Genomic DNA, 17,467 nt, shown 5'->3' with positions numbered 1-17,467 from the left:
TCCCCTCTTTCTGCCCCCCTTTCCTGTCTATCTTCAGCTGTCACTATAATAAAGGCACTAAAAGCCCCCAAAAAATATGGCTCTTCTGATAGTAAAGTTGCTGACCTCTGCTCTCATGGATCGGCATGTCTATTGAACGCTTTGGCTTGAGACTGGGCTGAAATAACTGTTACAGATACAGCTTACCTCATGTACACATATACAGTGTATACGTTTTGCTATTCAAATTCACCTGATATTCAAATTCAAATGAATAATGGTCTACTTATGTGTAATCTAGAGACGATGCTATAAATGTTCAAAAAGTCAGTATCTGTATACAGGTCTGTGTTGTTGCCCAGTCAACCCAACCAGCAGCACTGTGTCTTATCAGACTCCTTAATCAGGAGCTGCCGAGGTTATTACACCACATATATCACTGCTGAGTCTGTTGAGCTGCCTTTGAGCAAAGAACTGAGAGCACAAACTCCTCAACATCCAGCTTACACAAGTTAATACATGGACCTGTATGATGTTGCAGTTCTAGAAAAGAGCACGGTGTGCAGTTAACTTTTTCCAGCATAAATAAGAGTTTAAATTAAATTTGCATTTTAACAAACCAAACAGGCTTTAAAAGACGGAACTTGTCCTCCCAGCACCAGCAGAGTTCTCACCCTGTCAGCTAAAGCAAATTAACACCATTTCTCAAAAAAGTGCACCGTCACATCTGAGATCCGTGAGACCAATCAGGAAAGCAATGGGGGCAGAGAGGAGGGTGTGTAGAGGTGCAGTAATTCAAAACCCACCGCAATTAAGGTTGGTTAAATCTCCGGCAAGGTGTGGCAGCGCTCCTAACTGAACGGCAGGTACAGCAATCTTGATTATCTAACAGGATGATGTGGGAGCGGTATTGTTTTATGGCTTCCATTAACGGCTGACTGTTACCGCTGATCAGAGTCGAATGGATCTCCAGAGCCAGCCCACCCTCCGGCTGTGAGAATATGACTGCCAGCAGGAAAAATACGACCGCGTGCCGGGTCTCAGAGTGGAATGACCCAGTTGGGGGAGGGAACCGCCTCAACAGCAATTATTTTTCATGCCACAACGCTTGACTTCCTTGTAGTTTCTTACCAAAGTTTGAAACACAGTAAACATGTCGTGAAGTGTTTGGTTTCAAACTAAGATTTCATTTTCACCCCACCCCCAAAACAGACACATTTACCCTTCCAAAAATGATAGATAGCACAGAATTTCAACTGATTATGGACCAATACCCAAGCGAGTGGGTGAGTGAGGACACATGTCAGTGTTGCTGTTAGCAGATTTTCTGAAGTGTTGACAGCTTCATATGAGATCTTGTTCCAAATCGAGCTCTCACAACTTCAAGAACGTGACTCCTACTCTTAGGAAATGGAAAAGCGCTTGACATTTAAACAAACTTTTAAAAGAACATTAAGTCCCTGGTTAAAAAATAGATCATCTGTTGAGAAACTGCATATCTCAGAGTCTTTTGAAAATATATAGAGTATAAGTTACTCCGTCATAGATAGAAGTCACTAGGTTTCAAAAGGAAGAGGCCTTCAAAGAAGGCGGTACAAGGCATTTACCTGTCACTTCAGTGAGTCTAACTGAGTGTGTATTTTCTTTTCAGATGGTATGGGAGAATGGCTGCGTGGTTATTGTTATGCTGACACCTCTTGTCGAGAGCGGGGTGAAGCAGTGCTACCACTACTGGCCCGATGAGGGATCCAACCTGTATCACATCTACGAGGTAAAATGACTCAGCGTGAGCAGAACTGACTGTTTGGGGGTTCAGCTGCAACTTTATGTCATTGGCCTTTGACTTTATGAAAAACGTTTTTAAGATAAAAACATTTGGCATTTCAGGGGATCTGATTGGCTTGCAATAGTTGGATTAATCTGATGCCCCATATTGCATATATGATTGGTCAATCCTAGTAACATTTTATCATCTATCATTTTATAATTATATTATTATCACTACGATCCAGTAAGTTTCTAAAGACCAAAGTCCAAAAATATAAGATTATTTCCAGTTCCACTTTATTTGAATAGTCTGTATACAGATAGTTTATGTAACATTTCAGCAGCTTATTAGTTGAGATTCAACATTTCAACTGGTTTGTAAATAAAGGTTTGGTTAGATTAAGACACAAAAAACATCTTGGTTCGAGTATGTCCATGAATTGTTACATATACTCTATAGATAATCTGGTAAACATTTACAGACTCTATAAACTGTAGGTGGATTATCCAAATAAAGTTTCACCAAAAGATTATCATCGCTTAATGAAGCATCTAGCAATGTTGTGTGTCTAAAAATCTGTTTTTTATTGTTACACTTGCGACACAGGTGAACCTGGTGTCCGAACACATCTGGTGCGACGATTTCCTGGTTCGTAGCTTCTACCTGAAGAACATGCAGACCAACGAGACACGAACGGTCACTCAGTTCCACTTCTTGACTTGGCTCAACCAGAACGTCCCAGAGACCAGCCGGACGCTCCTCGACTTCCGCAGGTAGGGAACTACTTTGAAAAGACCTGTAAAACATTTTTAATCTAAACTAAGATTTCTTGTTTTTCACGCAGTAAAAGCTGTTTAAGAGGGGAGTTTTTTACCCTTTTTTTGTCCAACGAGTGCTGTTTTCCTTGACACTGCTAACTCTGCTGTTGGTAAAGCTACACCAAGAAATCGACCTTTAGGAATTACTAGTGCGACAATAAAACTGTGATCCCTCACCAGCTTCCCACTTCACATATTACCAATGCACAAACAGAGAAGTGGTACTGCCACCAGCTGATTAACTGACAGGGTAGATACTCATTCACCCACATAACGTATTTTTCTGTACCAGCCAGGTAATAAAGACTTCTTAGCAACTTACTTCAAGAGCTTTTTGGAACTCCTTTTTATTTGAAGTACATAAAGTACATAAAGCCTGCTTCTAATGTTGATAGTGAAAGCACTGGGGTTTTAGAAGGCCTTAAAGGAACTTTTGAAAGTCTTTTTGAAAGAGGCCTTTGGAGAAAAAAATACACTTTGATAACAGGATTCATTTCCAAAGAGAAACTTAAGAAGAGCACTTTGTATGATGATTTCCAAAACAATAGTCACCGCACTGTTTCTCCAAAGAGCTGGTTACCACACATTGTCTTTGCTTAGGTTGAACAAAAACAGCCTTTATTTAAGACATGTAGATAGACAGAAGAAAGACCCTAGAACTGTGTGATAGTAGTTGAAAGTATACTTTCCTATGCAAAAAAATGTTTTGCACGTACGTTTTTTATATCCTACAAGCAACCTTCACTACCTTACACAAACTAGAATTCGTCTTCTTTTCCTTCTTCTTGAAGAACCCAACAGCTATTCTTGTGGGTTTTTGCAGCCTTCGCACTTGTCCTGTGGTTCCTTGAGTTTCTTCTGTATTTTCACTCCTCATCTAGCAAGAAGTCATACAAGTTCTCTGAAGGTTGTTCTGGAAAAAGTAGGAAATCACAAATTGAAATCGAGGAACAAAAGGCAGGAAAGTGGGCACCAGAAGTGTAAATTCCAACCCTAAAAAACAGAAGCAGAAATGCACCACAGTCATCTAAATAAGGGTGGAATTTTCTACGAGGGATGGTTTCTTTTGGACATTTTTGTTGTTTGCTCAAAAGAAAGTGAAGCTCCTGGAGTTGTTTGTCCCCACCCCGCCCAATCCTCTAAAAAACAGAAGCTTTGAATGGCTTTTGTGCCTCACAGTGTAATAACTTCAAACCTCTCACTTCTCCAGGAGTTTAGACTCGTGACCCTGAGATGCGGGCAGAGAAATATCTATATATCCTCAAACATCCTGGGCATTTTCTAGTCGATAACAGTGTAATTCAGGATGCATTGAGTGAACTCTGCCGGAGTGATCCTTTATCTCCGGCGCCTTTATAGCCGCTCCCCTCCTTCCCCTCCTTTGACCTCTTTTAAACTGATATACTGTATTGCCTATTAGGTGGGAGCCGCCCCGGTCCCTTTTCTCTGATTCACTGTGGATTTTCTCGAGCGATAGACCCCAACTTGGTTTTTATATATAGGCCCTGTGTCGCCGTGCTGCTGGCGCACATCAATTAGGTGAGATATCAAGAGTGAGGGTTTGTGGTCGCAGCTATTATAAAAAGGTCTGGTGGGCGTCACCACCCACCATCAGTTAGGAAATATTGCCTTTACTCACAGGGTGGCGGGGTCAGAACACAATGAAGAAAGCGCAGAGGGAGATATTTTTCACTTTTATTGCGGGGGATATGGTACTTTCACAATAACAACCTGCCCTTTTTTTTTTGGTGTTTCCATTTTTTTTACACCTCGATGGTTTGATGATGTCGGCTGACCTCTCCTTCTTTTATGCTCGTGCCGGCATGTTTTTTTGGTGTTTTTTTTAACCTTACTCACAACTGACTGACTGAGCCGAAGCATTGCTTACAAATCCTCTCTGCCCTTTTCCCCCTGTTTTACCAGCTAACTAGCGGTTGCCAGTGTCATTTTTGTGATGTTGCAGCTAGTAATATAAGCCCAGTTGCATAGTCACAAAAGTGATCATTGGAGACTGTGACTCTGCAACCAAGGGGCCTCATGGACCCCCCCTCCCTCCCTACTCTTATACCCCCTTTTGTCCTCCCCTTCTTTCCCCCCCTCCTTCTTCTCTCACCTCTTTCTCTCTCCTCGCTGTGCCCGGTGACCTGAGATGATCTCTCGCCTTTTTGCTTGCTCATGGTTTGCTTGACTGCCTCCGATCTCCACCCACCTCGCCACGCCTCCCTTCCTCTCTCGTCGCTTTTGTCTTTCTCTCTCCCACCCTCTATCTGTCTCTGCGTCTCTGTTACGTCCTTCTATCTGTCTCTCTTGATGATGTCTGACTTCTGCTCTGAGACTACATCCACACTAAGAAAACCTCTGTTTTGACCTTCTGTCCACACTAAACCGGTATTTTTGTCACATGAAAAAATTATTAGAAAATGGTTTCCACGGCTGGAGGTATTGCGTCAGTAAGGTTAAGAAAGCAGCTGTCTGTCACCTCTAACCTTCTCATTTTAAATGTCAGTATAGCCGATCATATGATACAGATGTTATAGCCACTTAACTGTTGGTAAGTTAAACAGATCAGAACTTAATATACAGGTGTATAATTGAGATCAGGTCCCCGTTTCACAAAGCCAGATCGTAAATAGTGGCATTGGCGTGTGTCATAAATGACTGTCACTCAGCACATTGCAGATACATTTTCCAGTCCTAAAGGCTGCTCACCTGTTAATGAATGGTCCGCAATTACATTTTGACTGGTGACACACAGAGAAATTGATCTCATGTTGCAGATTTCAGTTTGCGTGCAGCAAATTCAGCGAAAGGTTTTTGCTTTTCAGTCTGGATTGAGATCTTTATACGAGAGAACTATGACAACTATGACAATGTTAGTTTGAAGCTACGTTGTTCTCAGCAGTAAACAGCCTTTTCAATATGAGCTGGCTTAGTGTGGATATAGTCTCTCGCCTCTCACTTTGTCTCTCCCTGTCTGACTCTTGATCTGTCTCTCTCTCTCGCGCACGTGCGCTCTCGCTCTCTCCGTCAAGCTTGAATCTCTCTTACGGGGCGTTCCCTTTGAATCCCACACCCCTCTATACACCCGCCCCAACCCCCCAACCCCCGCCTGTTGGTGATTCTCTGCCGGCTGTTTCCATGGTAACATCACTTTTAATTGTCTGCAGTGAGCTCTGACTTTTCAATTTTGGTGGGGTGGAGGATGAAAATGAGTGTTTTTTTTTATTTTTTTAGATAGAATGACTTCCCTTCTTCAGTTTTTGTGATGTTCCTGCTTGTCTGTTCATCTCTTGGCCTGAGGAAACTAAAAAACAACCCACGGCCAAAAATGCATTTCCCTGAAAACACAAGATTCTATTTGAATAGCAGTTTTGTCCTGTGTTAGGGCCCCTGACAGTTATGTTTGTGCAGTCTACATATCAGTAGGATGAAAAGAATATACTGTGATTTATTGAATACATGTGGATTATCATTATCATTTAGTGCGAAACTGCCACAGCTTCATGATACTGAAATGATATAAAAGGTTTTACATTTTTTTGTCATCTTCATATTGGATTTTATACTTCAAGTAGGCAATAGGTCATTAGAAAAGAGTAAAAAAAGTGTCTCTCATTGTTAATAAATCCATGAAAACATCATGGAAACACTATAAGCAACCGTTCAACCACATGTCATGGTCTTCTTCAGTGGTTGTCATTACGTGACCTAAGATTACCTAATTTTTTCATGGTGCTAAGTCTAACTTTCCACCAAATCTCACTAGAATCTAGTAGGTTTTTGAGATATTATGCAGAAACAGATAGGTTGAAAACCACCTCAGCAGGGATAAAAAAAAATTAGTTGGAGTTTCAATAAAATAATGTCTTGGTTTGGAAAAGTATCAAAACATTTAAGAGGGAAAATGTGCCGGTTACAATGAGGACTTTAGGAGGTTTCAAGCACCCGTAGGTCATGAAATTTACTCTAAACATAAATGACCATGGAAACTTCCAGTTCAAGGAAAGAAAATGTAAAGCATCAACACGGCAGGTCTGAGGAGTGATGCATTATGGATTACACACACCACAGCGGCACACACGCTGTGCCTTTACATAACATGTTCCTGCTGAATATTGTTATTTAGAGTTATCACCATGAAATAGAATCCGAGATGATCTCCAGCTGGGATCAAACTCATGGCTGTCTGCTTCTTGCTCAGATTGAAGCTGGATGTTTGTGATTCACTGGTTGCTGTGCATTTTGATGAACAAGAATTCTCACTACTGTTTTTAAAAAAACATCTGCCGTCTTCATCAATAGCCTACTTTGCAGTTCGCAATATTCTTAAGCTTGTATGAAAGCAGCAACAAGACTGAATATATCTCATCTGTTGTGGAATATTAGGATACAGCAGAGAGATGGTTTTCCTTCTTGTGTTGTTTCAGCTGGGCAACTTTAAGATCTGTCAAAATAAGATTTTTTAAAATCCATGAGCACTAGTAAGAAAACCTTTTTTTTTCTTCATTTCATGATACTCTTTGGAAACAAATTGTTCCCATCAAAGCAGTAAAAGTAGAGTTCTTAAAGATTGCAGTTGTGGCAATTTAGTTATTATTTAACAGTTGTGGGCTGCTGCTTTACAGCTCAAAACAGGATGGATGGGTTCATCTTCTACAGAAAATGAAGCTAAATCTTTCAGAGTTTCAGGCGCCTGTAGGCGTTTCAATCATTTAACTTGACCAACATTTGACCAAAAAGCCAACATGAGCAGGGTTTAAGCATCGGCACTAACAATATCACTGGTATGGTTGTCTGAAATGTTTGTTAATCCCATCTATTATATTGTATTCTAATGCATATAATACATTTTAATTTGCAAAAACGGACACACTGGGACAAACAGACACAATGGTTTTCACACAAAGGGAGAAAGACCTTATTGTATAATGTTCGCCGAATTTATAAGGAGGTCCAAATAATAAAGAATTTGTTGTTGGGAGCATTGTTTATAAAGTTTCTCATCACTCAACGACTCTCAAAATTGTGTGATTTTATTAATGGAGTCTGGGGATGTTGCAGTTTCTAGTTCATCAGATTAAACAGTGTGTTCAAAAAGATCTGCTGCTTATCTTGGCAGGTAAGAGAGTCCAAATATGACCCAAACAGCCTGTTTCTGTGTACTTACGGGACATAAGTTGAGTATGCGCTCCTTCACTGTGGCCCAACACGAATTATCGTTTACTCTTCAAAAGATATGTAGTCAAATACTTCCCAGACCACCTCGGCAGGTGGTTTGAGTGATCTGATCAGATTACGTCTTGGTGGTGGTTTACACTTGTATTTAGAGTCGTCCATTGTGATCCGATGTTAATACCAGGTGTAAACAGGCTCATTGTCTGCTGTGTTTAATGTGTTTGTTGTTCAAATCTAGACATTGCTGTAAATAACTTTTAAAAATTTCCCAGGATACCCATCATCTCGTTGAGTCTACTTAAAAAAACATTTGTAGCTCCACGGGTTGTTTTACTCTTCCCAAAATGCCAAATAATGGGGTCCGCCACTCCTAGATACTTTACATAGTTTCAAGTTAGGTTGTAAGTTACAAGAAATCATATTAAATGTATTCTTCTATACTTTTATTTTTACATGTTTTGATGACCTGGTCCCTGATTGGAGCTGCAGCTGTGATTTTGTGGTCTCAGACTCTGAATCTTTGAATTATTGATCAATTGATCAAATGTTCTGGTGGGCATTGAACAATGCTAAACCTAAAACAGTCAAGAGTAGTTTTACAGAGCAATGTATGGTCCTAATCATGATTCATGGTCTATGGTTCATTGTCTTTAATTCCAAACACATCGTGTCAGAAATGATTAATTGTTGTACTTAAAAACAGCTTTAACTTTTTATTAAAATGATATATGTCTGGTAAGTGCTATGGACCAAACTGTGAACTCTCCTTGATACTCATGTTCAGTATCATATGTTACCACAAAAACTCGTAAAGATCAAAAGCTTAGAAGATATTTTTGTGATGTTCTCAAAGCTGTGCAACAGTAACCAACTTAATGAGAATTCAGGCAGTGCTATGGAACATTTCTGTCTATTTATTCCTATTAGACATTAGCATTAATAGTGCCGTTCATGCTGTTCTTCGTGGTTATTATTTTTGAGATCTGAGATACATGATGTACTGACTGTGTCTGTTGCTGTACCTGTGATGTTAACACTGAGCTTGTTTTTCTGTTCTGTTTTTTACAGGAAAGTTAACAAGTGCTACCGGGGACGCTCGTGTCCTATCATAGTTCACTGCAGGCAAGTATTATATACCTTAAGCCTTTTCTTTTTCATTTATTTAAAGGGTTCTCGCTTACATTAAGGGTTATAAAATGTGGTTTGTTCTGACTGAGCCTTTATTTTTAACGTTCCTAATAAGCAGACAAACAGACTTTTACTGATGAATTGCTGGCTCAGATGATTTGGAGCTGAGCTTGGCCAGATCCTTTGTGGTTTCTGTTATCCAGTCCATGCTACCATTGCATGTCTAACAATACTCTTGTGGCACTTGAGCCGGCATGGTGGAGGGCGACAAACATTCAAAATGAGAAATTAGCCAAAAAGTTTATGATTTAATTTGACAAACTGTCCACGGAGGAGGGTAACTTTTAATTGGAGGCGCTTCAAAGTTTGCAGTGTGTCGGTCGGAGCCAGTGGGTGAGAGGGAGAGAGGGGTGAATAGAAGTGGGCAGGGTTGCAGCTGTTGTGTTTGTGTGTGATATCACATCTGCATACCCCCACCACTTGAGGAAATAACTCAGACCAGTGAGACATAATTAAATCTGTATTTAACAGAAAAATCTGCCACAGTTTTTTTTTTCTATGAAAACAGCCCAATTGGATTAGAGGAAAAAAAAACTTCCATAACAGATAGCCATTATATCTGTCTGCTCGCTGCTCCAGTAAGTGATCTATTATTTAATATGGTGTAATGGCGCTTCCAGGATGATGAAACTGTACATTTCTCGGCTAAATTGCCAGACTGCACCAGAGTATGAAACCTGATTTTATGGAGCCACAGCTGGATCATCCTGAAGTTCCTCAGTTACCTTTACGACTTTATAAGTAAATGAAAATGCTTCGAAACAGAGTAAAAGCTCCAGTTGATGGTTTGTTACCTGGTTTAGAATTTGAATTTAATAGGACCATCACACATACACCTAATGTATGTAAAGGTGTTGAATTAAGTGTGATCAGTCATAACTTCTAGGACAGAATCTGTGTCAAACAGCTCTTATTGTTGTGATGTATTCAGTTTCTCATGAGGCAAACGCTTTAATGCAGTCTGTATTTATTCACTACAAACAGCCAGCTAATGTACACACCAACAGCGGAGATATAAGAACTCACCAGAAACTTCCCACTTTTCCACCAGAACCTCTCATTTTTCTCTTGTCACCTATCATCAAATTGAGTCATACGGCTTCAGGAGTAGCAGGAATTCTTCACTAGGGATGGGATATACGATATTGTCGTGTATAGCAATAAAAAAAACACTATAATTTCCAATATCATGGAAAACGTGAATATCCACAAATGGTTTGACTTGAAAAAGCTGTCCAGCTTTACAGCATACAGTCCTATATTGATTTCCTAATTCATTTTGCACAAGGGGACATGGTTGAGCCTGCATCTTTCCAGTCATCCTCAGCCTGTCACTATGGCTGGAGGCTCGGCGTGCCCGGTGTACAGCTGGATGTGTGGAAATAGTTTTGATTCCAAAATAAAGAACAGGGAGATGAGGTGCCTATCAGTGATGCTATAAATATATGTTTCTTAACAAAATGTAAGGTAAAGTGATTTTAATGCCATTTTAAAAGAAGTATATTTTAATGATTTTTGATAATAATATAAATTATTTTGGCCAATATAATGCCCTAAAATGTGCTGTACTATTTTGTTTAATGAGGAGTCCAAGTTCCTGTTGTGTTCAGCTGCTTAATAAGATCTTTACAGCTGTTTGTCGTCAGGCCTTGCGGCTTTTCGTACCGCAGGCGTTAATGTCTGTCACCAGAACGATATTCTCACTCGTATTCCTCAGATTGGGACCAAACCCAACCGGCCAATCACGTCTGAGGATGGAGGAATGAAAGGATTGAGAAACTCATCCTGCAGACTTTTACTTAGAGCTTTCAAATGAGTGTGTCAAACCCGACTGTGCACAGCCATTCATCACCCTAATGTATACAGAGAGCAGAGTGAAGCAATCAGGATGAGAAGTGAGCGAACAGAAGAGTGCAGATGCAGAAATTCAATAATCACACAGCATTCAGAGAACTTCTCTGTCTCTTCTCATTTTTTTCTCTATGGCTTTCTGCCTCTCTTTACCATTTTCTATCTTCCATATCTCTTTCTATCTCGTCATCTTTTCCTTCCCCTCACTCTCTCTCTCTCTCCATTCCCGCTCTATCGCTGTCTCTCATTTTAAATAGAGTGAGAGAAGGCAGCAGACATCTTGACGTGTTTACTCACAGCCCTCAGGCTTCTGCTGACACACACACACACACACATCACATATCACATATCTTTGATCGCCTTGTAATGATCCTGGCAAGGTGCAGCGATACGACAGATCTAATCTCGCCGTAATAACCTGTACGAGATGCACACACACACACACACACACACACACGGACATACACCAAACTGCTTCTAAGATCAGAGTGATAGTAGTATCTGTGTAGAAGGCACACACACACACACACAACACACACACACACACACTGATCACTGCGGTTGGTACTGCTCAATTATTGCACTGGGTGTGTTTGGAATATACAGCTGTGTGTGTGTTTGTTGGGGGGGAATAACCAAGGCCCTAGTGAAAATGAAATATTCAGAAAGTATATGGACGCATTGCCAGCACGCGCACACACATACACAAACACACACACACCACACACACACACACACACACTTGAGTTTGCTGGATTACACACCAGCCCATGAAATAGACTGGTAGGGGTGCAGACATCAATTTTCAACACTTGAAATAAATCTAGGATACAAAATATTCCCTCCACATACATTACAGAGTCTGATTCTTTTTGTGTGCACCGTGTTCACTTTGTGTTGTCGCTTTTTGATATATATATGTTCTTTTAGAATAGGAGAACATGCATTTACGTCTCTGTCAAACAAACACTGATGCTTTTATTTATTCCTGACCAAAATAAAACCTGCTTCAGCCTTTCTGTTCCATAATTATACGCCTTTGAAGTTGTTTATCCCCTTGAAATAGCATTAAAGGACTCATAAACCCTGACATATTAAATCTCTTTGACTGCTGCTCACCTGGTTAACTAGAGTCAGGTTACATCTGTGAAAAAAACAACAACAATAACGTGAATATGGTGGACACAAAATAAGCTGTATTGTTACAGTAAATCGGTGGATGTGCGTTATTCAGATTATATAACTTTACTGTGCAATCTCGCAGCAGCGGTGGGATTGCTGACTTGCCAGCAATGCTGCCAAGTTCCTCTAAATGCCTGTTAACATTTCAAATTCAATCATTTTCACTTGTTCACAGTCTGATTTGAATTTGCATCAGCAGGCACAGAGAGAACGTTTATTCGTCCTTGTCTGGATAAAAATACAGTGCTGTCAGACTAAACTTGTAAAAGTCAATATGATGGAAGATCATGGCAAGAAAACAAAGACTGTAACTGTAGGTTTGGCTTGCTGACGCTGTCAGAATATGCACAACAACAGCGGCTGAGCAGGTTCACTGTCTTTACTCGGACGCATCAAACTGAAGCAGCATGTGAAGCTCTCAGGCATCAAAGAGTCTTTCCATGTGAAGCTGGAAAGAAAAACTTTGAGGATCGTGCAGTTTTATGACAATAAAACTTAATAGGTCACATTTTTACCTAATTTAATGCATAATGGAGCTAATACAGGTGTTATAGAAATGATGAAAACAACAGCTGGTTCATTAGTTGCACCAATAAAATAAAACATTTTTTTTTGTTTTATCTTGACCCCCTCACCTTGAAAATTAACTTCAAAAGTAATATTTTACATAATAGAAAACTGCAGAGAGGCACCCTCTGCAAATGTATAGTATATGTATCCCAGGCCGTCAAATACCGTCGTTTTGTCACAAGTCTCTATACAGGTGCACAAAGTAGCCTTTAGCCTCAGGTTGAGATGGAGTGGGCTGTCAAATAACTCCAAAGGCATTAAAGGTCCAGTGTGTAACTTTGAGGATGATCTCATGGCAGATATGGAACATAATATTCATAGGTATTATGTTTTATTAGTGTATAATCACCTGAAAATAAGATTTATTGTTTTTGTTGCCTTGGAATGAGATGTTTCTCTTTGAGAAACTTTGACCCAGGAGACCGGGGTTCATGTTTGTTGCTGAACCAAAACTGTGTTTCACAACCTTAAGCACATATTACAAAGACGTCTCATACAGGCGCTAAAGAGTACCTGGTGCTTTTGTATGAGACACTGAGGGGCGTGATAAAACGGTGTCAGTATTTGACGACAGGGGCTGAGAATGTGTTGGCAATTAGCAAGTAAAAATTGTATGCAATAAAAACTTGATAAGTGTACACAGAGTGTGTGGTGTATGCAGAGGTTTTCATGCCACATACACATGTTTTTATAATAACAATGCTACAAATATTCTTTATTATCACAAAAGAAAGATATGTGCAATTCAGAAAAGCTGTGTTGTGTAAAATGATAATGAAACATATTAACTGATGAAAGTAATAATCTGTAATAATTAATACTTTTCTTTCTCTCTCTCTCTCTCCTCCCACCCCTATTCTGTGTCTTGGTCTCGCCCACCTGTGCAGTGACGGTTCAGGAAGAAGTGGGACCTACATCCTTGTTGACATGGTCCTCAACAAGATGGCTAAAGGTGGGTGTTACCATGGCAACACCCCCCCTGCTGTACTCTGCTGTTAAAATATTATCACTCTTATCAAAGTTATTTTTATAAAATTGCATAATGATCATTAAAAATAATGAGATAATTACAATGATGAGTAGTTCAAAATAATAATATTTTCCATTAACTGTTGCCCCTGAGCCAGAGAAAACACTCATATTTAGTAGTTATTGCTTAATACAGCAAATTAATAACTGTTTAATTTTCTCAGCTGCTTTGGCATCACACTGCCATGCCAATAAAATACATTTAAACTCTATAAGAAGATGCTACTTCCACGGTATGATGAGAAAAAGAGAGCTAAAGGAAGGAAAAGAGGTGGAATAATTGGTGGATAGGAGTTTTGTTAAGGAGTAAGTTCCCACTTTTAAACAACCTACAAACTCAGTTGACCGTGAACATTTTATCTAAAGTGTCATCAGGACTCGCATTGTAAGCACATTGTGAGTGCATGATAATTACTATAATTACAAAATGATATAATAAACACAGTGTAGTAATTATGTAGGGAACTGAATATTTCATGGGGCAGTGGCAATTCACGACATAATGTCAAATTAAGTGTCAGTTCCTAAAGTTCATTTAGGGCTTACAAACCGCCCCATAGCGCTATACTTTATGGCTATATTACATATATTAGCTATTATATTAGCTAGCCATTGATGGTCTCCAAATTAAAAGTCCTGCGTAGAGTGTGGTAGAAGACTTTATTTAAGTTGTTTGAAAGAATGTGCGACTTCTCATAAATAAAGTGTAATTACTATGTAGGACAAGTTGTGAACTTACTTCCTCTAACACACTGTTGAAAAGGACCACAAGCTTCATAACATCACATATAATGTTAAGGTGGTAAAATAAGATTATATAAGGATTTTACCATTAGTTGGTTTTCCAGTTAATTCTAAATCCATATGAAGTGAAGATAGAAGCCACAGCAGTTTACACAGATTGTACGTGTGTGTGTGTGTGTGTGTGTGAGGTGTGTGTGTAGGTGTGTGTGTGTGTGTGTGAAGTGTCCCATAGCGGTGCTGCTGCTGTAGCAGAACGAGCTCCTGGGTCTTTAATTCCAGATCAAAGGTTCAGTCAGGCAACAGGGGCCTTTCCCCAGGCTGTCACACCGTGATCGGGGGGCCCCGGCGCCCCTCCTCAGCACCCAAGGTCCAGGGAGGAAAGGGCGGGGCTGGGTGGGAGTATAGTATCCCAAATTTACTCTGAAAGAAAAAGTTCTCAACATAGATTGTTCCTTCCAGTGAAGCAAAAAAATAAAAGATTATTAACAGAAAATGTTGTTTTCTGACAACAGAAATAAAAAATATCTCACTAACAACTTCTTTTTGCTATTCTGAAACATATATTGACATTTTATGATGTTTATTTTAATTTTAATTTCATTTTATTGCAAGCCAACTCCACTACTTAGCAGCCCCTAAAGGCAGGATGATATAACTTCACCTCCTAGGTATCATTAGGGTGTCGTCTGCGAATTATCGCTCGCTGCTGTTTTGATTTATTTTGAAAACTTAATTTCTTCTCTCTGTTTGTGATGAGTTCAAGCTGCTAAAACCAGAGTTTTATCTTTTGCTTCTCATTTATGTTTAGGAGCACTACTTTGAGAATAAGATAAAAAGAAAACCCTTTTTGGTGTACTCTGAGATACATAAAGAGAATATTTGATGAGCTTGGTCTTTGTCAATGAGACCAGGCTATTTGTTTGAGTAGGAAAACACCTGACGGGATCAGACCAAGATCAGGATGTGTGTGAGGTGTTTATTGTGAGGATCAAAGTGGATTTCACCAACTATAATGCAATGTGAAATCTCTGTGTTAGAAAACAGAGCTTTGTTTTGAGTTTTTACAGCCTTCTGTCTTTTAAAGGAGGTTTCATAAACCCTGAATCTGCTAAACCCCGCACAGGAACATGTAATCCCTCAAGTTAAAACGTGAAAATCCCCAAAAGTGGAGCTGCGAGAATTTCACTTGACAGTAATGACACAATGTTTGTCTGGTGTTTAGGAGTTTCAGTGTGCATTTCTCTTTAATTCCTCTGGTATCTCAGTAGTGTTGGGCTACTTACTCAAAAAATTCAATATATAATTAATTACTTATTGCTCTTCGCCAACAGTAATTTGTTAAACTAATAGTTATATAACTTTATTGCTACTCAACACAAAATTGGTACTTGTGTCCCTTCTACCCAAAATTGAGACATACGACGATTAAAAACGAACTAATGTGAATATTTCCAGCCGCTGAATGTTTCCATCTTCTAAACTAGTTTCCTCCACGATTACAAAAATGAATCCAATGAATTGGATTGTTTAGATCTGTAGAGGGTGACAACAAAAGTAATCATTCTACTGTACTTTGTACCTCAAATATGTACAAAGTACAGATCAGGTTATGTAAATATTGTACTTTTTACTAATCTGACAACTGTAGTTAAAGTACTTTATAGTAATTACATTTGTGATATTAAGATGTTTTGTCAAATCTATTAAATAGTAACATAGTAAAAAATAGCCCCATACCACTGAAATGCTGCTTTCATCAATAATAATAATAATAGTCCAATATAAAGGCAGAAAAACCAAAGATCTTTCACAAATTTGAAACAGTGTCGCCATCATATGTTTCGAAATGACCCACTTAAATCTTACATATCTGGTTATAATAACCATGTTTAAGGAGTCTTTATCAGAGAGTTGTTGTTTATGTCATCAAAATCAATATCAAGCATTACTTTAACTCACAAACCTTCAATATTGGTATTAGAAAAAATCAGTTGGCGTCTAAGAGCCCATCTATAATACTCTCTTCTCAGGTACATTATGCTGACAATACTTGAAATTGGGACAAAAAGCAAAAAAGCATTTATTTTTTTTTAATGGTCAAAATCTTGAAGCAGAGGCCAAAATATAAATTTTTAGTCTCTATATGGATAAAGCTCATAAACACTACACCACTCATAATGCAACTCAAAGCGTCTTTTGTTAGACGCTCCCTAAACGTCTTTCAAACTACACAACCCCAATTTTTTTACACAGGTTTTTTCTTAGATGTTGTCTCCAAACCCAAACTGAAACAAGCCTCACGACCTCATCAGGATTATTGTCTCATACAAAGATCCTCCACAGCCGCAGAGGACTTTAATAGGCTCAGTGGTACTTAAAATGATGAGTCAGCTAATACTTTTACTTAAATGTACTACAAGGTCTTTTTAACTAGTTATGAAACAGTCTCAGTTTAATATTGATTCCTTTATATGACCTACATACATTTCTATTTCTATGTTGTCATGATTTTGGGTTTGATTTGCTTGTTTCCTGTTTTATTTTGTAATTCTTGTCCTCTTGTGTCTTGTTTGAACTCACTTCCTGTCTTTGTCTGTTTTCCCTCCAGTTTTGATTATCTGCCCCGCCCTGATTATTTTCACCTGCTTCTCTCTGTCCTTCCTCTCACTTGCGTATTTAATCTGTGTTCCCTTCTTTCATTTGTCAGTTTCTTCCCGGTTGTTCAGCCTTAGTTGCCCCCCCCCCCCGTGTTCCCTTGTTAGATTTATTGCTTTTGCATTTCTTGTACCTTTTTATGGACTTATTAAATCATCAAAATCATCCTGCTTCCTGTACGGTCTTGCATTTGAGTCCAATCCTGATTTTCCAACGCCTACGCAACAAAAATCCAACATGGGAACAGGGAAAAAGCTAAAATAATCAGGGCGGGGCAGATAAACAAAACTGGAAAAACAGACAAAGACAGGAAGTGAATTTAAGAAGAAGGGAATTACAAAATAAAACAGGAAACAAGCAAACCAAACCCAAAATCATGATGTGTGTAGTTATTCTCAACGCCGTAATGCCTGCCACCGGGTCAAATACCCCCTCCAAATCAGACGAAAGGAGACGGTGGAAACAATAACACAAAATTAAAGTTTCCTGTCTGATTCTCCAAACTGGG

At 39.2% G+C, this 17,467-nt stretch overlaps 1 protein-coding gene across 1 annotated transcript in view; it reads left to right on the top strand.

Annotated features, from left to right (window-relative positions):
* Nucleotides 1-17,467, top strand: part of slco5a1b (solute carrier organic anion transporter family member 5A1b) — a gene marked incomplete in the record, with an annotated part of 195,945 nt that overhangs the window by 166,972 nt on the left and 11,506 nt on the right. The window contains 4 exon segments of the mRNA XM_035671467.1: nt 1,631-1,750; nt 2,354-2,520; nt 8,809-8,862; nt 13,419-13,483. Coding sequence (XP_035527360.1) covers nt 1,631-1,750; nt 2,354-2,520; nt 8,809-8,862; nt 13,419-13,483 — 406 coding nt within the window.

The sequence above is a fragment of the Morone saxatilis genome, unplaced genomic scaffold (genome assembly GCF_004916995.1).
Source record: "Morone saxatilis isolate NCDOM2014 unplaced genomic scaffold, NCSU_SB_2.0 Contig23, whole genome shotgun sequence".
Lineage (NCBI taxonomy): Eukaryota > Metazoa > Chordata > Actinopteri > Moronidae > Morone > Morone saxatilis.
Note: the sequence above shows the minus strand (reverse complement) of the source record. Positions and strands in the feature narration are given on the sequence as shown.